Source organism: Perna viridis, chromosome 13 (assembly GCF_037379345.1).
Source record: "Perna viridis isolate PV_CMFRI_1.1 ecotype Kerala chromosome 13, ASM3737934v1, whole genome shotgun sequence".
Taxonomy (NCBI): domain Eukaryota; kingdom Metazoa; phylum Mollusca; class Bivalvia; order Mytilida; family Mytilidae; genus Perna; species Perna viridis.
In genome coordinates this window covers 22,833,550-22,857,722 of record NC_142457.1, presented here as the reverse complement: position 1 = coordinate 22,857,722, position 24,173 = coordinate 22,833,550, and the positions used below count along the sequence as shown (strand labels likewise).

At 33.9% G+C, this 24,173-nt stretch overlaps 2 protein-coding genes across 2 annotated transcripts; both read left to right on the top strand.

Moving 5' to 3' along the window:
• Positions 1–735: 735 nt before the first annotated feature.
• On the top strand, positions 736–14,414 carry LOC148600023 (uncharacterized). Its single transcript, XM_088557749.1, has 2 exons — positions 736–2,318; positions 7,200–14,414. The coding sequence occupies exon 2, from the start codon at positions 7,206–7,208 to the stop codon at positions 8,112–8,114; it is 909 nt and encodes a 302-aa protein (XP_088413875.1). The 5' UTR covers positions 736–2,318; positions 7,200–7,205; the 3' UTR covers positions 8,115–14,414.
• Positions 14,415–16,300: 1,886 nt separating this feature from the next.
• On the top strand, positions 16,301–19,938 carry LOC148600022 (indolethylamine N-methyltransferase-like). Its single transcript, XM_088557750.1, has 4 exons — positions 16,301–16,420; positions 17,024–17,197; positions 18,536–18,737; positions 19,445–19,938. The coding sequence occupies exons 2-4, from the start codon at positions 17,053–17,055 to the stop codon at positions 19,872–19,874; spliced, it is 777 nt and encodes a 258-aa protein (XP_088413876.1). The 5' UTR covers positions 16,301–16,420; positions 17,024–17,052; the 3' UTR covers positions 19,875–19,938.
• The last annotated feature ends 4,235 nt before the right edge of the window (positions 19,939–24,173 follow it).

Here is a 24,173-nt window from a genome sequence, read left to right as displayed (position 1 = left end):
AGAAAAGGGAACAGATATTGTGAAACGTAGAAAAGGGAACACCTAGAAATGGGAACAGATATGGTGAAACGTAGAAAAGGGAACAGATATTGTGAAACGTAGAAAAGGGAACAGATATGGTGAAACGTAGAAAAGGGAACAGATATGGTGAAACGTAGAAAAGGGAACTGCTATGGTGGAACGTAGAAAAGGGAACGGATATGGTGAAACGTAGAAAAGGGAACAGATATGGTGAAACGTAACAAAGGGAACAGATATGGTGAAACGTAACAAAGGGAACTGATATGGTGGAACGTAGAAAAGGGAACAGATATGGTGGAACGTAGAAAAGGGAACAGATATAGTGGAACGTAGAACAGGGAACGGATTTGGTGAAACGTAGAACAGAGAACAGATATGGTGGAACGTAACAAAGGGAACAGATATGGTGGAACGTAGAAAAGGGAACAGATATGGTGAAACGTAGAAAAGGGAACAGATATGGTGGAACGTAGAAAAGGGAACAGATATGGTGGAACGTAGAACAGGGAACGGATATGGTGGAACGTAGAAGAGGGAACGGATATGGTGAAACGTAGAACAGGGAACAGATATGGTGGAACGTAACAAAGGGAACTGATATGGTGGAACGTAGAAAAGGGAACAGATATGGTGGAACGTAGAAAAGGGAACAGATATAGTGGAACGTAGAACAGGGAACGGATTTGGTGAAACGTAGAACAGAGAACAGATATGGTGGAACGTAGAAAAGGGAACAGATATGGTGGAACGTAGAAAAGGGAACAGATATGGTGAAACGTAGAAAAGGGAACAGATATGGTGGAACGTAGAAAAGGGAACAGATATGGTGGAACGTAGAACAGGGAACGGATATGGTGGAACGTAGAAGAGGGAACAGATATGGTGGAACGTAGAACAGGGAACGGATATGGTGAAACGTAGAACAGGGAACAGATATGGTGGAACGTAACAAAGGGAACAGATATGGTGAAACGTAAAAAAGGGAACAGATATGGTGAAACGTAACAAAGGGAACAGATATGGTGAAACGTAGAAAAGGGAACAGATATGGTGAAACATAACAAAGGGAACAGATATGGTGAAACGTAGAAAAGGGAACAGATATGGTGAAACGTAACAAAGGGAACAGATATGGTGAAACGTAACAAAGGGAACTGATATGGTGGAACGTAGAAAAGGGAACAGATATGGTGGAACGTAGAAAAGGGAACAGATATAGTGGAACGTAGAACAGGGAACGGATTTGGTGAAACGTAGAACAGAGAACAGATATGGTGGAACGTAACAAAGGGAACAGATATGGTGGAACGTAGAAAAGGGAACAGATATGGTGAAACGTAGAAAAGGGAACAGATATGGTGGAACGTAGAAAAGGGAACAGATATGGTGGAACGTAGAACAGGGAACGGATATGGTGGAACGTAGAAGAGGGAACGGATATGGTGAAACGTAGAAATGGGAACAGATATGGTGGAACGTAGAACAGGGAACGGATATGGTGAAACGTAGAACAGGGAACAGATATGGTGGAACGTAACAAAGGGAACAGATATGGTGAAACGTAAAAAAGGGAACAGATATGGTGAAACGTAACAAAGGGAACAGATATGGTGAAACGTAGAAAAGGGAACAGATATGGTGAAACATAACAAAGGGAACAGATATGGTGAAACGTAGAAAAGGGAACAGATATGGTGAAACGCAACAAATGCACCATCGTATAACCCCTATAAAGATAGTAAATACTTACAATTATCAGCAAAAGGTCTTCAATAAGTGTAAACACACTTTGAAGTAAGTCCTGAAAGACTCGGACTATAAGATAAACTAGAAAGTCAAATGACGACACGAAGACAAACTAATGACCAACATTTACATTACAACGAAATCATTCATTTCTAACCACGTATCAGGCTGCAAGCGCTGCAGACAATTTGGAAATAGTGGACTTTATCCAAATTAAATAGTAACACTTAATTCTTTGTTTTCATATTTTCGTATAAGATAATGTATCAGGTCTTATAACATGACAAAATATTACTCCCTCTACATTATCAAATGTCTAAAGAGGGTGTCCCATGTGGATTTGGGAATTTAAAAAGTTCTGAATTTTATGTTTCGACTGCCTAATTCTTAAATGGACATGTAGTTCAACAACTATGAATTATATTCCACTATTCCTCAACTTATGATACCAAGAAGATGTAGGCTAATACCAGAAAATATTTTCTGCTCATATTTCTTGTCATTTAAACAATATGAAGGAGAAAATTTAGTTCCACTGATCAGGAATAGTGGTAAGTTAAATTTTCACTTTTTTCCTAGACTTTGATTTTTTTTCAATTTATTTTTATATCGTTTTCTTTTCTCACTCAATCCAATGTTACATAGTCAAATGATGGACTTATTTTAGTTCAACTAAGAATTACCATACCCGCTATTCTTCCCCACAAATTGCATTTAAGGAGCTAGACCTAGGATAAGGGGCATAACTCTTGAAATCAGTGATACTTTTGTATCATATGCAATTTTACCAAAGCCTCTCAAGCTTTTGTTTGAAGCAGAATAAAATCAATCCAAGTTAATTAGATACTTACATTAGATGGATGTAAATTGCTGCATACAAACGTTCCAAATGATTTTTAAGAGTTGTGTGCCTTACTATAGGTCTACTTCCTAAAAATGTCTCTGTATCATTTTTGTAAAACTTGTATATAAAGAAACCCCTAGTTAATTGTTTACAGTTGATAATTGGACCGTGGTCAAAACTGATATTCGCAATTGATTAATTCGATTTTTTATAGAAAAGCAGAGGACGCTTACCTTACCGGGGCACCTGGTCCATGCTCCCAGTTTTTAGTGGAGTCCGAGTTGCTCATTTGCATTTGTTACTTTGTATGTATGATTTTAGTTACTTTATGTTCTTTGTTGTGTATGTCTGTTTTCCATGTCTGGTCTTTGTTCCTGGATTACATTTTTTGGTTACCGCTATAACCTTGGTTCCCTTGATTACTCCTTTAGACTATCTAATAAGCATCTTTTCACTGGTAAGGAAGCGTTAAGCGATATTGTTCTATTTTATATATTTTAATATTGTGAAAGTATTCTTGTTCGTGTGGTACCCATGTACTGAGAATTTCCATTGAAAGTGTATGTCATATGCATCATAATGTCCCTCTGACATTCAATAAGCCATTTTCAGGTATATATATATATCATCATCCTAAAATGACCTGTCCTCGGTGCACTAATCCACTGAGACCTTACTTTCATTAGAATTTCATTACCCCTTGTAGCCAATGAATATATATATTTAAAAAGCAGGGACCCATGATTTGACTTTTATGGTTATGTATATGAAAAGAACCGATACGTTTCATTGATTCAGGACACTGTTGAGAAAGAAAAAATATCTTACTCAGATCTACTCAATATCTATTAAGCCCAATTAATGTAAACCACGCATTTTAATAGCAAATAAAAATAACACAATTACCTTTTCTAGTACATAGTACTTAGGAGTAGGCAAAATTAACTTCCTTGAGTTTATCTCTGTCACTGTGCAAAAATTGTAAACGTTGACAGAAAACAAAGTAATTCGTACAAAGCATTTTATACAATCTTGGTCCAATTCCAAATGTTGTCCTTTTGATTCTATACCCTTTACATTTTCTCATTATCGGTTATGATTTTTACCTGCGTCACCATCGGTAAAGCAGCCACTCAATTCCATGTGTCCGTGCGTCACATTATAAAGGACACTCACTCTGTTTAATCTGTCACTCAAAAAGTATTAAAGCAATAATATTCAAAACTTTGCAGAGTGATTAAAAACCAGTAATTGCAGTCTAGCAGTTATCATGTGGAGTTTTAAGAAACTGAATGCGAAAATAAAAGATCAATCTAAAATAAGCCCCAATAATGAAAAACATACTAAATTAGTGCAAATGCAAAACACAATTTCTTACTTCATATGATATATAATGGATACCACCTGACTGTTCTTGAAAAAACTCTCCATTCAAAATATGGTCCATCCGGTTACGTCGTTACGGGAGATTTGTCCATCATCGAAAACGAATCTCTGCGTAATATCCTTTCTAAAGGTCCTAAGTACAGTGAGCCACGTTCCATAAATTAGAATTATAACTTTAAAGTTCTTATGGATGCCGTAGAGGACTATGCAAGAAAATGGATAAAACGAGAACAAGAAGCTCTGACAGAGTGGTTAAAGGCCGTGAGGTCTTTAATTTTGAAATGAATGAAAGTTTTAAGTAGGTCAATGAGTGTCAATGCTTCATCAGCTTCCAAAGACCACGATGCAGCAAAAACATTGTCTACTATACATGGCAAGTATGTTGTCGTACCAGCAGACAAAGCACAAAACAACATTGTTTTGTCTGTAAAACGTTTTATATCCAATGTTTATTATCAGAGGTAGACGTAGAAAATAATAGCAATGATAAGACCTATACTGCTACCACACTTTCCAAAGAAGAGATTGTGGAAAACCATAAATCTGTGATATCCTCTTTTGGTCTCTCTACCAAGGACGATGATTGTGATTTAGGTCTATGTACTGGATTCCTAAACTAAACAAGAATCCATCCAAACAACGTTTCATAGCTGGATCTGCAAAATGTACCACCAAACCTCTTTCAAAACTTGTAACTTCTATACTCACGGCTGTCAAAGAGGGTCTGCAGTCCTACCACAACACTTGTTACTCCCTTAGTGGTATTCATTCAAAGTGGATCCTGAAAAATTCGAAAGATCTTTTGGAGTCAATCAGTTCAAGACTATTATATAATAGCATTAAAACTATGATTTTTCAACACTGTATACTTCTATTCCCCATACTCAGTTAAAATCCCGACTTAAAAACATTATACATCGTTGTTTTTTTCTCCAAAAAAAAGATAGTACACCTAGATACAAATATATAGTTCTTGGTACAGATTCCTCACACGTTGTAAGGAATAATTCCAAATCATCTTCCAAATATACAGAAGAAGATGTTTACAAAATGCTGGAATTTACAATAGACAACATATTTGTCCAGTGTGGTGGACGCGTTTTTTAACAAACGGTCGGCATTCCAATGGGAACAAATTGTGCTCCTCCACTTTCTGACCTTTTCCTTCACTCTTATGAGGCTGGCTTTATAGCTGATCTGATCTGAAAGAAAGAATATCGTTTAGCTAGATCATTTAATCTCAGTTTCTGCTATATAGTTGACATATTATCTTTAAACAATCCTAATTTTGGGAATTTGATACATTGCATGTACCCCAAAGAACTTCAAATAAAGAATACTACTGACACTGTAAAGTCAGCCTCATATCTTGACCGACACTTAAAAATCGATGGGAAAGGAAAACTATTGACCAAACATTACGACAAAGGTGATGACTTTTCATTCAGAATTGTCAACTTTCCATTCATCTGTGGCAACATCCCTTCAGCACATGCGTATGAAGTGTTCATATCACAACTCATACGTTATGCCAGAGCTTGTCGAAACTACGCAGACTTTTTGTATCGCGCTAGAATTCTAACAAATAGGCTTCCGGAACAGGGTTATGTTGCTACAAGATTGAAGTCATCACCACAGAAGTTTTATGGTCATCATCATGAGCTCGTGGATCGATACAGTGTATCCATCTGCGCTATGAAAACTGATTTGTTCAACTTGTCATAGTTTTCCTTTCCTCTTTCGACTACCCCGGGCGGATGTTTCTAGAAAAGCAGAGGACGCTTACCCTGCCGATGCACCTGGTCCATGCTTCCAGTTTTTAGTGGAGTCTGAGTTGCTCATTTGCTTTTGATACTTTGTATGTATGATTTCAGTTACTTTATGTTCTTTATTGTGTATGTTTTCCATGTCTGGTCTTAGTCCCTGGATTACAATCTTTTGATTATCGCTATAACCTTTGTTCCCTTGATTACTCTTAGTGACGTATGAATACTACGCCTAGACTTGGTTACATACTGAATCTGCACAATTAAAATATATATATATATATATATATATATATATATATATATATATATATATATATATCATTTATAAGGCCAGATGAAATTATCAATACATTGGTTAAGAAATGTAACTTATATTTGAATATGTTATCTTATATAAAGAATTTTGGTTCGAATTGCGCAGAATAAAACGCAAAGGAGTTTATTTTATGCGTAAATCGAACCAGAAATGGTTTTGTGGGTTATAACTTGTACTATTTAAGAATAGGGGAAAATACCAAAAATAAATGTTTTTTTACCCTGGTTTTCAGACATTATCATGTTTAAAGTGAATGAATCGGAAACGATTTAAATATTGAATACAACGAAAGGAAGATTTTGATATTAATTGTTGACGTTATGTAATATTTACGAACCAAAACAAGAATTTTAATAAATTTAACTTTAAAACTTTTAGGATAGCTGTATGATCTCTATGAAATTGTTCTCATTGGTCAATACAACGAAGGACAGACTCGTTGATTGATTTTAGTGGTATACAAAACCTTGATAAAATTTGAGATAAAAAACAAACATTTTTTACTGATTTTCAAGCATTAACTTGTCATTGAATAGAAGTAATTTGATTTCTATGAAATTGTTCTAGAAGGTTTCATACCACAAAAGGGAGCTGTTTTATTCAATCCGTACATCCTCGGCTAACCCCAGAAATACTCGGAATCAACGGGATTGGCGAAGAAGTTGCGATTGATGTTTTATTGCCATAAATATGTACATATAAATAGGCAGCAAAGGAAAATTAGCATTTTGAAAAAAAAAACTAAAAAAAATAATTATTTCTAATGTCTTAACGTATGAGTAAGTTCTGTTGATAAATTTTATTGTATCTACCTGTGCCATGATAACATTTTAATCACAATCTTGTGAATATTGAATGTTGTGTCTATATTTGTCAAACCAATTCTTTGTTCTACCTCCGCGAAAGTATCAAACTGAACCATGCAGAGCATTTGTCAACGAATAATATTTGATCCAGGTCAGTTTATAATGGGCATTAATGATTTCGACAAATTAAAAAAAATCAATAGTTTACTACACAACTTGATGGAAAAATTGTAAATGTAACAAGACAAATGCAAAAAAAAGTGTACTAAGCAGAATTTTAGATGGAAACAATAATTCTTTTTAAACATTAGGTATAGATGGCATCACAAACCTGCTGTGTTTGTGCATTACAGCAACGAAAAAGTGAACCAAAGGTATGGTGTCCTCTGTGTGAAGAATCCCTTTGTATATCCTGTAGCAAACAGCATGAAGTGCAGAAAGCAACAAGGGACCATACCACCATCTCATATGAGGATTACAGCAAACTGCCTCCATTTATACTCAATGTTAATCTCATTTGTAAAGAGCACCATGAAAAATTCCAATATTATTGTAGGACACATGATTACCACATTTGCAGGAAATGTCTATTTGATTCACACAAAAAATGTAAAGATACCCCTGATATCAATGACGTTATCCATAACATAAAGACATCAGCTGTTTTTGAGGATGGATGGAAAGAATTGGAGGCTGTACATCGAATCTTCTTGAAGGCTGTTAAGGATAGAGAAAGGAATCTTAGTGAAATGATGAGAAAAAGAGAAGACATATGCACAAAAGTAAAAGAAAAAACACAACGACTGATTGAACAATTGAAAAAGCTTGAATACAAAACACTTTCAGAATTAGATTCAGTCATTAATGAACTTGCAAATGACATTGAAGGCACCATTAAAGTCCTGAAATCAAAGGAACAAAATCTTGGAGCCATTTTAGAGCAAAAGGAACTAATAAAGAAACATGCATCCAATTTACAAACATTTATTGGCATCAGAGAGATGGAGAAGGACGTTAAAGATTCAGAGGAGACACTGAAACAGTTATCTGAAAAAGGTGCAATGAACCGTACACACATAGAAGTAGAAGAAAATGATATAGTAGAAGACACAATATTTGGAATGAAGTCGTTCGGAAATATTAATATTTCAACAGAAAAAAGTTTAATATCCATTGACAGACCAAACACAGCCCAGAAGATGGTACAGGCCAGATTTTCTAAATAGCTTACACTGAAACACGAGTTTAAATTAAGTAAAGGTGATTATTACGGTTGTTGTACAATACCGAATGGTGTTATGGTGTTTGCTGATTGGGCCAATGAAGCGGTAAAAATAGTAAAACCTGATGGTTCTTTGGAATCATCAGTCAAATGTGGAGGAAAAGTAAGTGATGTAACATTAATCAATGAGACTCATGTTGCTTTTTCTATGTCATCATCAGACATTATCTCCTTTATAGATATTAACAGTAGTAAAGTAATCAAAGTACTAGAGACAAAGAACGAGATTAGTGGAATGAAATATTATCATGATAACATCGTCTTTTGTGTACCTTGGAAAGGTATAATGGCCATAAATATGGAAACTGGGAAAATTGATAAAGTACGTGATGATGACAATATTGTGGGTCTGTCACGTTTGGATACAGACGGGAGCAGAATATGCTATACAAGCTATGGTGATGACAGTGTAACTGTCCTAAATTCAGACTACAAAGTCATCTATACATTTAAGAATGAAAATCTTTTAAGTCCAATAAGTATAACAATGGACCAAGACCAGAATATGTTTGTATGTAGTAGTTCAAATAAAAAACTATTACATATTTCAAAAGATGGAGATAAATGTGGCGCGCTTCTAACTGAAGATGGTGGTTATTTAAGCCTTCTGCTTCACATTACAATGAAGAAAATAAGGAGTTGATGATGATTTATTGATTTATTCCATTTCGTCCATGGGTGGACATAGGGGGACTACAGTTTCTCTCCATTCGCTTCGGTTTTGGGCGATGGTGTTACAATTCTTCCACGTTAGTCCTACTCTCTTCAGTTCAGAGTTCAAACCCCTCCTCCAGGTGTTCTTTGGTCTTCCTCTTTTTTGATGATAGTTGACGGTAATGGTGAGGTTAAAATGTTTTCTGTGAAATGAATTCAAACATTCATTGGAAACCAAACAGGGGGTCGTGTAGACTATGGAGTCTTTTTCATGTCTAATTATCATCATTTAGTTAGCATATTTGTACGTACAGTACAGAAATATTTCGAAATCTGTTTAACACAAACCCTGAACAAAACTAAAAACTATCATTAGGCTTCGGGATCCATTCTTTGTACACTTAAGAATTGTCTCAAACAAACAAGATGCTCCATGTATACATGGCTCAATGTACATCCCACGCATATTGGTATCTTTACAAAAAGTATTTATAAATGTTTTTTCTATAATTCTTTTATCATTCACTTATTTAAAAAAAATAATTTTCTATTGAAGAAGTAAATAATGGGAATAAACTCCATTTTATCATTGTTTTACCACGTGCTGGTCATTTATATCGCATTACTTTAGTCTGAGCGATAGCGATAAAATTGAATTTTCGTGATTTTTGTCGATTCTAAAATGACATTGTCTTCTTATTTTTGTACGGTATATTTAGGATCAGAATTCAGTTGTGATGTTGCTCACCGGTTTATCGCGGTGATCTGAAGAGTTTTGATGCACGTCATATTGGAAGACAAAATATGTCACATGTCACATCTTTGCCTTATGGGGTTTCGTTCTAACGCGATTATCTTTTCAATTTTAGCAGTTGAATCTTTGCTAGGCCCGTTGGAACCTTTTTTAGACTTTGACAAGGGAATCAAAGAATTCCAAAGTACATATTAATTATGTCTTTCCAATGTCTTTTCATTTGATGAGCCCAGGTCGATTGCACTGCCATAATAAGTTCATTCACTTGATTATAAGTACATTGTAGATATATGTATAAACATGAACTTTGAACTTTGAATCATTTCCTATGTCTGTTTTCTTCAGATTTTGTATGTAGAGATTAATGCGATTGGGTTATAACTGTAAAAGATGATGATGAACTTAAAATTGCGGTGATAATTTTTTTAAACTAACAGTATTCATACTTTACGTTGTCTTATTTTGTATAATTCTTTATTTTATCTTAAAAAATATTTTAATTATTGGTGACACAGGCTAATTGGTTTTTTGAATGAATGTTTGTTAAAGATAAATGTTTGTAATTTGCTATTAATGTATGCGTTTCCTTCGTTCCTTCTCTAGAAAAACAGAGGACGCTTACCCTACCGGTGCACCTGGTTCATGCTCCCAGTTTTTATTGGAGTCCGAGTTGCTCATTTGCTTTTGTTACTTTGTATGTATGATTTTAGTTACTGTATGTTCTTTGTTGTGTTTGTCTGTTTTCCATGTCTGGTCTTTGTCCCTGGATTACATTCTTTTGATTACCGCTATAACCTTGGTTCCCTTGACTACTCTTGCACCAGCCACATCAAGATTCATTTATGCACAATAGAAGAATATTGTTATTTGGGGTCTGTGAACCGAAATTAATCAATCAGCACTATCTATATGCAAGACTGGTACAGTTTTATGAACAATAACAGTTAGGAACAAGGAACAGCTAGAAATTGTGTTGAGATCCAATGGAGAGTACTCCATAGACATCTAGAGAATCACACACAAACAGGCATTACAGGAACGGACATGGCTCATCATCAAATGCCCCACCAGTACAACATGAAATGAAACTTGAAATAACTCAAGAAATTAGAATTGTATAAAACTTTGTAATGAAAGTGACGTTGCGTACGTTGTTGGTGTCACATTCGATTGAACCGGGGCTGGTTACGAAAACCGAAATATTGCTATTAGAATGTGGAGTTATCAAAGGCAATATAGATATTAAAATGTTTGAAAATGGTTGTTGTTTTGGGATTACAATCATAAACCTTTGAAAGATGCCGTTAATTGTGGAGGGAAAGCATTATTCGATCACAAGAACGTCCATTTTCATATGTGGACGGGTAACATTAAGAAATGCTTGCTTCCCATTGCACCAATACATCCAACTTGTTTCTCGGCGTATTTTGATAAAACAAACTTTTTTGGAAAGAGCAGTCTGTGTTGCAGACAATGTCATGTTTTACATGACGTAATGATAAGGTCAAAGCGTATTACAATATCACAAATATCTCCCCTTTGATGTAGACATTATAAAAATGGAAAGAAATCGAATTGAAGACAAAATGTTAAACATTTTTTTAAAGTTATGCGAACAGCTTTTTTAATCGGTACTCTTATTAACTACATTGACAATTTATTACATAACACCAACGAAAATATACATAAAATGTTCAATCAGACTTTTTGTTAAAAGTCTTTTTGTCCGTATTTCAATTATGTCACAAATCTTATTTTTTTCGACGTTGGCAATTGGCTACATTCTTGTTTACGGTTGTAAAATATAACAACGAATAGTATTTTAACAAAAGTATATTCACGCTTAAAGAACTGTATAAATATTCAGAATATCATGTTTGTTCTAAAAAATAATGAGTTTTATTGTCTAGTAGTAGATAAATACGCACATATGTTGTGATGTCACGTTGTCTTTTTCCCGACTTTTTCTACACGTTACGTGCTACTCAGTCTTTATCAAAACCTTTTTTCGTTAACTTTGATTGAACTAATAACTGTGAAATTTTGAATTTTACATGTATATATGCTGTAGATAGTATATTCTAAAAGTTATGGTACTTGGTTGAACGTGTATGGAAGTGCAGCATTTTGTCTGTGTCTAACCAAAATGTCACAACATCTAAAATTTGTATATTTTATTTATTCACGCGTACACCATGCAAAATTCGAACGAACTGTTCAAAAAAACAAATGGTGTTGAGTAAATTTCTTCATATACTTAAAAATATATTCATCCTCCTCTATGGTTTTATAATTTCATTTTTTTTCTTTGGCTTAACAAATGGGTTATAAATATATGTAAAACCTTGTCTAACAAAAATGTCACAAAGCGCATTTTTGACGTTTCCAAAGTAACGTTCTGTTTTACGACTCTTTTAACGTCAATTTTAAAAACAATAAAAAGTAATGAAAACTTACGATACTAGATTAAATTATTACGACTGTGGACGAAATGAATTAAAAATTACGATTTTAGTGAATCTGATAAAATAATGAAAGAAATGTTGAAAAGAAAACAGGAAAAGAAAGCCCCCACCGTTTTTGCGTGCACCCCTGTCTGTTCATATGCAATGATGTCCTAGTGAAATCGGGATCAGCGTGCCTGCATCAAAGTATTTTGAAATGTGTAGACACGCGCTTGCACATTCGCTAGTGAAATATTGTAAAATCGTATTTCATGATCGTCTAATTACCTCTTGACAATTATTTGAGCTATAAGATATAATAAGTTGTAGAAATATTGCAAAAAAAAAAAAAATTTTTGAATCTTTTTTTTTCAAATTGGACCAAAAACAAAACAAAAAACTATTTATTCTGGTGTGGCCTTTTTTACCCCTTATAACTCGAAAACCGTAAGAGATATCGGAAATCTGATTGAAAAATGCAGGCAGGATTATCAATGAGGAATCCAATAAAGAATCCAGTGAAATAAAAAATTTCGAAATCGGACCAAAAAAAAAAAGTTACGAAAATGTGTTTAGGCGTTGCCCAATTTGACCCCATATAACTTGAAAACGGTCCAATACTGTACAAAATCTGCTGTACATTTGTTTAACCGAATTAAATAAAGAACACATTAAAAATAGAATAATTAAAATTGAAAAAAAAAATCTACATGGGTGTTAATGAAATACGTATTTTTACCCTTTTTGGTCCCTTTTTCTAAAGCGACAGAGGTTACAAAGTCCAAATTAAATGGTAAAATCATATCAACATTTCCGGGCTATTCGTCAACCATAACTACAGTTATCGCACGAAAACGAAGTGTTCCCAGACCACGACTGTGTCATAACAATATTACAAGTTTTTTTCGTCCTAAAATAAAAACGGGAGATTTCGATCTTAAATTTTCTCGAAGAGGGAGATTTGACAAGGTTTTGTTTTCTCAAAATGTTTAGAAACATACCTTATAAAATTCTGAAATGAGTCCATGTATTCGGAAATATCAACATACATCTACATTAGAGATATAAAACCAAATAGGAAAGATTCACTTTATATTTTATACTTTTTTAGCGCATCACTAAATTTGTTTTCATAATCCCTAACATTTTTCTCATAGGATAAAATTTCCTTCCAATCATTTTTAAATGGATGATTCCAAACTATTTACCATATCGGGATGTAACCTGATCCTTTCAATTGACCAAAACGTTCGAAAAATTAATATCGAATCGGATAATTAAATAATTAAACATGTAGCGTGTTTTATTTTATGTAGAAAATTAAATACAGCACACTTCTTTTTAACAATTATAGAACGATGTACGTCGCAATACGAAAAAAAGACGTCAAATTTTGCCGATTTCGACGATACCAAAAATGACACCAACACCGTACGCTACGTCAGTATAAATGGACAACAATTCAGACACGCGACAATTTTGAATATATTGATTTCTTGTAATGTATGTATGTCGCATGAAAAGTGTGGTGCACGTCTTTCTAATGTCTTTTCATTTGATGAGCCCAGGAGCGATTGCACTGTCGTAATAAGTTCATTCACCTGATTGTATGTAGATATATGTATAACCACGAACTTTGAATCATGTTCTATGTCTATTTTGTTCAGAGTTTGTACGTTCAGAGATTATTGCGATTGAGTTATCATTGCAAAGCATATGACGAACTTAAAATTACAATGATAAAAACTCGAACATAAAATATAGGCTATGCCGATGTCAAAACGACAAAAATTGAAATCTCCTTTTTCAATAAAATAACAATGGCAATTATTTAAGTACGCAATAGTTCCTGTATTAGTAGTCTGACGTTTGTTGAGTAAAGAATAGCTGTAGTCCTATTGTACTTTGTTTTTGAATTTCCTTACAATAGATCACAAGATCACAATAGACAAAAAAAGTCCCTTCGTGGCACATCTTCCATTTTTATAGTACCACGATAATGAAATTACTATGAAAATAAAGTCCTTCCGAAAGACATCTATGGCAAAATTAATATAAAAAAATATTAAAATAGTCAATTATATCTATAATAAATGATCCAATATTGTTGAATTATTGACAGTATCCATAATTTACAGTACTTTTGAAATTTTGGTTACATGTTTTGTCTTTGTCTTTTCACGTCATACAATTAGTTTCTCATGCACTTTTAAGCATTTTACTTGATTTATCTGTGTTGGATTATTGAATCTATACATTCTAAGTGACATTTCTTCAAATGCTTTCGATCTCTCATTGTATTCGATCTGCTTTGTACGTTGTAACCTTTACACGTCATAATGTAATGCATATTGTACACGTTTTAATGTAATGTCTGCTTTACACAATAAAATGAAATGTCTACTGATATCATATGATCTTTCTTTACATGCTATAATGCAATGTCTACTTACCATGTCTATACATGTTTCTTAGAAGCGAATCATTGTAATAACTCGACCCGTTGTGGGACCATGATATGAATACAGTATATCTATATTTGTATTTTATCTCGAATTTTAAATTATTCTTTAAAATGCTTTAAATACAGTGCTGCATTTCCAATATAGTTAAATGTTACTCGAGTACGAATAACTTTTTCCCTCGTAGCATAGTAGCAAAAAAAAAAAAATAATAAAACAAAATAATAAAAAAAATAAATTAAAAAAATACAGGCAATTACTTGTTCATTGTATTGCTTTAACGCAGACGCACATAATGCATCATAGACAGCTGGCATAATCCCGTGAGTCGAGACTAATAGGATAATTAATTGGAAAGAGTGCATAACCCATGGACTTCTATAGTGAAGTGCATATTTTAGGATTTTGTAAATTGATTCAAAAAAACTTTCAATTATGCAGCATTTCTAAGGACACGTAAAAAAATAATTTCCCGCAAAGAAAATAGGGTGAGTCCACGAAGACCAGACAGAAAGTAGCCTTGAACTATAAATAGCCTCTACTTTCACTTTCGTTTTGCACTCATCAACCCAACCTTTTCAGTGGAACGTTTTTATGTTATTATGTCAGATTTTCTTTTATAAAAATTTTTCCATCTTATAGTGTGATGTTTGCTCTATTTTATAAGTCATTGTTCATATCTTTTGACAAAACATTAGTTTGTAGATCGAAGATAAAAAGAAAATGCACTATATTTTTTTTATAGCATCCATGTTTTGACGTGCACCCGCTCGATATTTTCAACATGAATTTTAAATTCGTTGATTGGTGGATTGATGTCAAAGTTGTGACGTTTTGGCGGGAGAAAATCCGAGAGTGAAATCACCGAATTTATTTCAGAGTAGGAATTATCGAAATTTTATTACAGTGGGAACATTCGATAAAACACTGCTACCTATATAATAAATAGCCGATATAACGTCATAACAGTGCATTTTCAATATAGTTTGATGTAATTTGAGATCGAATAGCTATGTCGTCGGAGCATAATAAAAAAAATAACAATAAAAAATATAAAAAAAATACAGGCAATTATTTATTTATAGACGCGTGTTTCATATAAACAATAAACAGAAGCATTCATGAGCTTTTATAAGACTTATAAATAAAATAAATAGACACAAGACATAAAAATCGTAAAACGTATTTAAGCATGCAGACATTTATAAATTAAATAAGACACACAATACAAAATAAGCTTTAGTAAATAGGCAAAATGAAACAAAATAAAGTAAACCTAAGCAGCTAGAAGAACTATAACACTAAAACAGCACATGCATGAATATGAAATCATAAAACAGAAAATGATGTATGATATTCAGCTGACATATGAACAGGATGGGTCTTGAACTGTAACACATGAACAGGAAGGGTCTTGAACTGGTTCAGATTAGATTGGTTCGTCGTACAAAACTATGTTACACAGACTTGTTTTGTGATCACTTCAATTTTGTAATGACGAAATTCATTTTTTGAGACATAATTCAATTTTGTGAGACAAAAATTCAATTTTGTATTACAAAAGTCAATTTTGTATGCGAATTAGTTTAAAGAATCCTTTGGATCTGCAAATGAATTCAAAATGTGCAGCATCATGTACACGTGTATCACAAACTTTCACTGCAATACAGTGGATAAGGTATGTGCACAGTTAGAATAAAGCACATAAGTGAAAAAAATATCGGATATGGTAATCGTATAACCCAATGTGTCACAATCTTGAATCTAAAAATTGATTATTTTAGCGTTTGTAAACTAAAGGGAAACGAAAGTTAAGACACTATGTCGGTTTTTCATCTCGTCCGTCCTGTTCCACTCAACCAAATTTCTTGTGTCATAGATCAATAGAATCGGAATGAAATAAGGAATATATCTGTATCTGGCAAAAAATCGTGAGGTATTGTGAAACAAAATAATCTTTCACAGACTTCGACAGATTAACAAATTTCACCGCACAACACATTTTTTGTGACACAAAATTGAATTTTGTGCCACAGAATTGACTTTTGAAAATTTGTAGTATGTTATAAATTTTGTTAATCTGAATTCATTTTTTGTTGAACAAAATTCACTTTTGTCTGTACACAATGGAATTTTGAATACAAAACCACCAGAGTCCCATTCGGCGCCCTGTACTACGGGGCTGAATATCTGCATTATTTAAGACCATACCTGGTCGTTTTCCGCTGTGCTAGTGTACCTGAATTTATAGGAATTATTTTTCAAAGTTACAAGATCATGTAAAAACACAGGACAACCATTGTGTACAATTGTATAAGTTTCTATCGCTATCGTTTTCAAGAACCTTATTTTCTATGATTTCATAAGAGTTTTTGTCGTTGTGAATAAAAGCGTAAAGCTCGTTCTTGATTTTTTTTCCAATTTTGCTGTATTACCTTCTGAGAAGACCGAACAAGAACTAAAATTTGCCATTATAAACGACCAATAACTTCGTCGATTAAACACATTAAAAGATAAAAATAGTTTAAGTTATTTTTAGCGATAACCTAAACATCCTGACTGAACATTATGGCGAGTGGAATTACAAGTGAATACGACAAATTTGACGGGGACTGGTATATAAAAACTTATTACTATCAGATAGCAGGATGCGAAGAAGAGGGGGACTTCCTGTCTTTCATGTTGAAGGGAATTCATGACGTGTTCAAGTCAGGTATTGTTTATCTGAAATACACTTCCTTTAAATCTTAACAAAGTTATACGAATTTACTTGTTGACCCTTTTTGAAATGATTTATTGTTGGCCTAAAGGAAGATAAAGCGTAAGTTACCGAAATTGAAGCTTGAGTGGGCAATACTTTTATAAATAAAGACCTTAGCAGAGTGTAGTTTGATAGGTCCGAGGCATTTTCGAACTGTGCAGTGGACACAACAATTGCCTGTTTCTGACACACTAATGCGTAGGGACTTACAGTTCATTATGGTTACAACAACAAGTTTGAACTCAATATAGCGAACATTGGACCAATAATAAAAAAGGTAGCTATTTTGGCATGTGACCCCCTTGACCCTTTATAACGCGGAGGCCGTAAGGGATATCTATTACCAGTTGAATAATGCAGCCATGCAGGAAAAGATTTACATAAAGAGCCCATAAAATCTTTTTTATATTCAAAATCAAATCGTTTTTTGGGTTGTGACTCCCTTGACTCAGAAACTGCAAGAGATATCTGAAATCTGACTGAAAAACCCACAGGAATTTTTTTCTTAAAGAATCAAATAAAAAAAATCAAAATCGGAACAAAATTTTTGAAAAAGATTTTTTTTGCGAGGCCAATTGTACCCATTTAACTCAAAAATGTTAAGGAATGTCCTAGATATTGACTTTAGCAGAACCTTAAAGATAAGTTAAGCCTTCACTACTGTAAAAACCAAAACAAAATTTCAAAAGTTATGTATTGGCATATGAATCATAAAAGTTGGATAAACAATAAACTTTTCCTATCAGTTATAATGATCACACCAATTTCCCCACGTTTAGCCCTATTCCCAAAAGGAATGGGGCAAAAAACCTCCAAAAACTATAGGACCGTCCGCCATGTCTCTTCAATAAGTCTTAATAAGGTTTACTCAAGTTATCGTAAATAAACTACATATTAACGAACGCCAATGATGACGACTACGATAACTATACGACCGAAAAAAAAACATTCTTCGATCGTATAAATGGTACCCGTAGTCCACATGCCTACCAACTACAACCGTTGCACAACGGAGTACATATGGGTTCTCATATATTTTCGGTCATTTTAATCCTATATTCTGGTAGTTTAGGGGAAAAGGAAGGTATGCCGTTAGGGGCGGATACATGATCTCAGGTTAGGGGACGTAAATGGAATAAAAAAATTTGTGTAAAATTTGTGAAAAATCAAGATTTTATGCAAAAAAAAGAGTTTTTTTTCAATTTCTTAGGGTGGTGTACGTCCGGCACGTCCGTCTTTGGATCTGCGCCTGGCCGTAAGGGATAACCTACCATCTTTGTTCTTATTCAGGTGACATTAAGGGTGAGAATTTATTGGATATTGGCACAGGACCAACTATTCACTCTGTAATCAGTGCCGCGCCATATGTACAAAACATTTACTTGTCCGACTACAGCAAAATTAACAGAAATATTCTCAACGAATGGGTGGAAGGAAAAAGGAATCATGGGAAGGATATTTGTAAATATTGCCTTCAGCTTGAGTCTAGCAGGTACAATTAGTATTGGTAATAAATTATAGTCAAACCCGACTAAAAACCAAACCCTGTATAAACCGGAAGTCTGTGTAAACCCAAATCCATTAAAATCCCTATTTATTTCAATAAATTTCGAACCTGTGTAAATCGTACACCTGCCTTAACTGAAGGAATCTCCCAGTCAGACAGATCTGGGCCGGGAATTTTTTTTGAAAAAAAAAATAAAAAAATAGAATATTCCAAATTTGAGCAATTTTTTTGCTACTCAGCCATGGATGATTCAGTATTCACCATTACTTAACAATGTAGATTTTTGAATAAAAAATTAAACTCAACGTGGTGCTGAAAAGAATTTTCTAATTCAAAATAAAATCCCCCCATTAAGAAAATGGTATGTACCTAAAGAATTCGGCAGTTCAGATTTGTTTAAAAAAAGGACAATGTATCAGAAACAGATTAATTACTTGTATGCGTTAATTTCACTACAAAATATATAGGCGAAACCATTTAGAAAACTGAACGTGTGTGTGAATATGTAACACAAGAAATTGCAACCCCTATCAAATATATTTCTCTTTTTCTAGAACAAAATGGCGAACGCTAGTATCTTATCATTAAAAAAGAAATGGTCAGCACTAAGAGCTTCTTCATCGAATTTACTTAGTTTATCTTATATTGTAGTTTTCCTTCAAGAAGCATAAACTGTTTGAACTATTTTTCAGCCTTAGTGTGGAGGAACGTTTCACAGACATTAGGGGGAAAGTAAGATCTGTTTGCAATATTGACGTAACCAAATGGCCGATGGTAGCAGAGGAAATTCCAAAACCGGATGTCATCGTTGCTAGCCTCTGCTTTGAAGCTGCGTGTGGATCACTTGAAGACTACAAAGATATGACAAAGCGACTATATCAGTTTCTGCCTTCTGGTGGTCATCTGCTTGTTACAGGGGTATTAGATGAAACCTTTTACAAAGTTGGCGACTTGAAATTTTACTGCTTGAAAATAAATGAAAATGAATTGAAAGAGGCCTTCAAAAATAATGGCTTTGACATAAAAATGTGGCAAGAATTCATACCACCACCTAGGTCTACAGATGAAGCAGAATATTCTGACTTTCAAAAGGCCTTTGTCATGTATGCCAAGAAATTATAACTAGATATGGTCGACTTATTAAATCGACTAATTCTGAAATAAATAGAAGAACCCCCTAATCGAACAGGTATTTTTCGACTTATTTTGATAATAGATTCATATCCTGAAGATCCCCCTTATGGAGCAGGGATTATACGCTTCCGAAGGGAGCGTTTATGGTTGTATTATCTACTTGGTTCTATAAACTTATGGCAAGAAAAAGCATCAATATCCGGTTTGTACCTGCATTTTCAGGAGCTTAAAAACAGCATAATGGCAGCTTCATTTGCGTATACTTGTACATGTGCGATTTAGAGCCAAACCAGTATCGGAAAATATTTGCTAGTTTCGATAATTAAATACAAATCGAATCGTAGCTTTTCCAAGATAGGGTTGGCCTTATAGTCTGTAGTATGGCGCCCAGATGTTTACGAAAATTACGTAATCAATGTTACCCATAATTCTCGGGTCATAAAAATTGCGAAACAAAACGAAACGAAAGTAATCGATAAAAGAAAGAATCGAAACGAATCAATTCGATAAAATAAATCAAATCGTAATAAAAACATAATTAAACGATATAAATCGAAAAGAATGAAGCGAAACTAAATTGAATAAAAGAAATATTCTAAATTACAAGAACCATAATGTTTATCCGTGCCGGACAATGCGACCCAAAGACATTTCGGACCATGAAAACCAATAATTCCTTATGAATGCCGGACATTTCGGCCAATAGACATATCAGACCATGACAATAAGTATAATGCGTTAGGACATATATAATTGCAAAAATTACCATATTTGAAGGTTATAAATATAATATATCAAATCTGAGGACAGAGCTGAAAAAAATTGTCGAAGTTATTTTTAATTAATGTTTCTTCGGGAGCGTGAAAAGATTTCACCTTCATCATATTATTTGCATAAATATGAATAATAGGATAATCCATTGGAAGGAGTGAATAACCAAAATATTATCACGAGTGCCGAAGAACGCATAGACTTAACGCGTGTGCGGAACAAGTTCCGCACACGAGTTAAATTTTACTGCATGCATTATTGGCACGAGTGATCATATTTTAGATATTTACGATAACCAATTGATTATCCTATTTATTTTATAGATTTTCTCGATTATTCGTTGCTATTTTCAACATAAATTTTAAATTTTGTTAACGGCGGATTGATTTCAAAGTTGTGAAGTTTTGGCGGGAGAAAGCCCGAGAGTGAAATTACCGAATTTATTTCACAGTGTAAACTATCGAAATTTATTTCACTGGGAACATTCGATAAAACACTGCTATCTATATAATAATACCTTTTTTCTTATTCATAAATGAGCTTGACACTCAAAAATTCGAAAGCAGAGACAACATTCTGCACACTAAAAGAAAACATAAGTTCAAAATAGAAAACAAGTAATGTCCACAACAGAGCTAAGTAGTAGAGAATTTTAAAAGTGGTAAATGAAAATTAAGGCCTTGATATCCTTGTCTGGAAGGTGGAAGAAAAAGGATGACCGTTGCTGACGTCACAATGAAACATGTAACGTTGGACTAGGTTTTGACCTGATCAATGAACGCCGTGACTGATAAATGTTTCATCGGAAGAGTGTTTCAGATTTCCCCTATCTCATATATATATCATTCTCAATTTAAAACGGGCAAACAATGTAAATATATACTGTGTAGTATATTGCTGCGTTAGGAACTGCATTTTTCATATCTCGTCTGAATATAGCTGAAATACTGCTGCTCGGGCGTTAAACCCCAACAATCAATCAATCATATCGTTCAATTTACCGCGTAAAGTCAATTATGAACTGTTACATAAGATTTGTGTTAAACCAAAGTGTATCACTATAATTCTTTTACCATGACTTTACATTTTTTTGTCCGTTTTACATTGAGAATGATATAAGATAGGTAAAACATTGGTTTGTATTCCATTAACCAGATAACTGAACGACATGAAATTGAAATTTAAGTGTCAGTCCATGTAAGAATCAGGCAGTCGGCAAAACATGGTATGAAATAAAAACCATTATTCTGATAGTGTAATTTGACTATTTGCACCATCAAAATCAAGAAAAACAGACAAGATTGTCCATATCATGCTGGACCATTGAATTACAATTTCATTGAAATGCACTGGAAATGAACATATTTCAAGGGTAGATAACTCTGTCAATAACCTCATTTTTCTAAGATTCTATAGAAAAATTTCTGCGCAAAGCCAGTGATGCAGAGATAAAAAAAATGATGTTTTCATATAGGTGATATTTATTTTGTCAGATCGGTAGGGTTTTAACATGCATGTTTCTGATTTTTCCCATTTTGTCTGATTCTTACAAATACTTACACTTAAATATACAATGAGAAATGACATCTTTAAATCTGGATTTAAACTGACAATGGGTGAAATTGTATTGTACAGAGTTTGAAAATTTAAGAAGAAAAAGTGGGGTGGGGGGTGGGGGGGGGCTAATTTTTTTCAACAACAATTGTCTGACTGACTTCAAATGTATTCCATTAACCAGATAATTTTACATGGTATATTGAACCACATGAAAAATACACGACTTTCTTTTGCGTTTTAACTCGGGGTAGGGGGATTTTAATACTTCTTTTGATAGGGATGCTGCTGGGATTTGCTAACCTTCCCCTGTCATTTTTTTCAAAATCAGACCAAAAATAATGAATTGATTTTTGGTGTTGACCCCTTTGACCCTTATCACTCAAACCCGTAAGAGGTATGTGAAATCTGATTGAAAAATTCATTAAGGTATCCAATTAAAAAAATCGAAATACGATCAAAAATAAGTAATATAAAAGTTTTTGTTTGGACATCCGGAAAATGCATGTTTTTGGCCACTAATTTCTAAAATTCGAGTCTTCACCCCCAAAATCAATCCGTCTGACCAGTGTGGTAGAAAATATTGTGGAAAAATGTCATAGACGTTCCTAGATTTTACTGGAGTTGAAAAGTTGCATTCTACGAAATGCTTGTTTTTAGCCCCTAATTCTAAAAAAAGTTGGAGCTATAACCCCCAAAATGAATACCAACCTTCCTTTTGAACCTTGTTATAAAATTTCATAAATGTGCCAAGTAATATTAAAGTTATGACACGAAAATCACGTGTCTAAATACAACGACGATGACAGTGCCATACCGATATACATCCACAATTGTTTTGCGGTCTTAAAAAAATTCTGCCGGGAAAGTATCCCATACTTTTCTGTTGTAGAACGCAACTTAATTTTAATTTTAGTCATTTGTCGCAGCAAGACAAAAACTAAGAATACCTTCATTTATGAACAAAAGCCTTTTCCTGATCTTGACATTGTTTTAAAATATATACTCTTTTTCCTCTTTCAAGTGAATGGGTGTGGTGCGCTTCTCGTGACGGTCAGTATATAGTATTCGCCAGGAAATAGGAATTATCCCCGAAAGAACTGCTCAATAGTTCATAAACGCATTTGTATAATCAAAAACAATACATTGAAAATATTGGTATGATTTAAGAACCTACAGTCATTAAAAAAAATTTTTCATTGTAAAACGTCGTCATAATTTCGGGGATTTGATACATCGCATCTACCCCAAAGAACTTGAGATAAAGGATATTACAGACACTGTGGAGTCGGCCTCATTTCTTGACCTACACTTAGAAATCGATGGTAAAGGAAAACTATTAACCAAACTTTACGACAAACGTGATGACTTTTCATTCAGAATTGTCAACTCTCCATTCATCTGTGGCACTATCCCTTCAGCACCTGCATATAGAGTGTTCATATCACAACTCATATGTTATGCCAGAGCTTGTCGAAACTATGCTGACTTTTTATATTGCGCTAGAACTCTAACAAATAGGCATCTGGAACAGGGTTATGCTGCTAAAGATTGAAGTCATCACTACAGAAGTTTTATGGTCGTCATCATGAACTCGTGGATCGTTATGGTGTATCCATCTGCACCATGAAAACCGATTTATTCAACGGGGCCTACTTTTCCTTTCCTTGTTTGTCTACCCCAGACTTGACTTTTTATGAGCAACTCGGCGGGTGTTTCTAGAAAAGAGGACGCTAACCCTACCGGTGCACCTGGTCCATGCCCCAGTTTTTAGTGGAGTCCGAGTTGCTCATTTGCTTTTGTAAATTTGTATGTATTATTTTAGTTACTTTATGTTCTTTGTTGTACATGTCTGTTTTCCTTGTCTGGTTTTTGTCCCTGGATTACATTCATTTGATTACCGCTATAACCTTGGTTCCCTTGATTACTCTTACATCATAATGAATCAAATTTTTGTGACGT

Excerpts from the sequence above, each read along its gene's own strand:
- LOC148600023 (XM_088557749.1), top strand. The coding sequence starts at position 7,206 with ATGGCATCACAAACCTGCTGTGTTTGTGCATTACAGCAACGAAAAAGT.
- LOC148600022 (XM_088557750.1), top strand. The coding sequence starts at position 17,053 with ATGGCGAGTGGAATTACAAGTGAATACGACAAATTTGACGGGGACTGG. Across the intron at positions 17,198-18,535 it reads TCATGACGTGTTCAAGTCAG|GTGACATTAAGGGTGAGAAT; the intron begins GTATTGTTTATC and ends GTTCTTATTCAG. Across the intron at positions 18,738-19,444 it reads CTTCAGCTTGAGTCTAGCAG|CCTTAGTGTGGAGGAACGTT; the intron begins GTACAATTAGTA and ends ACTATTTTTCAG.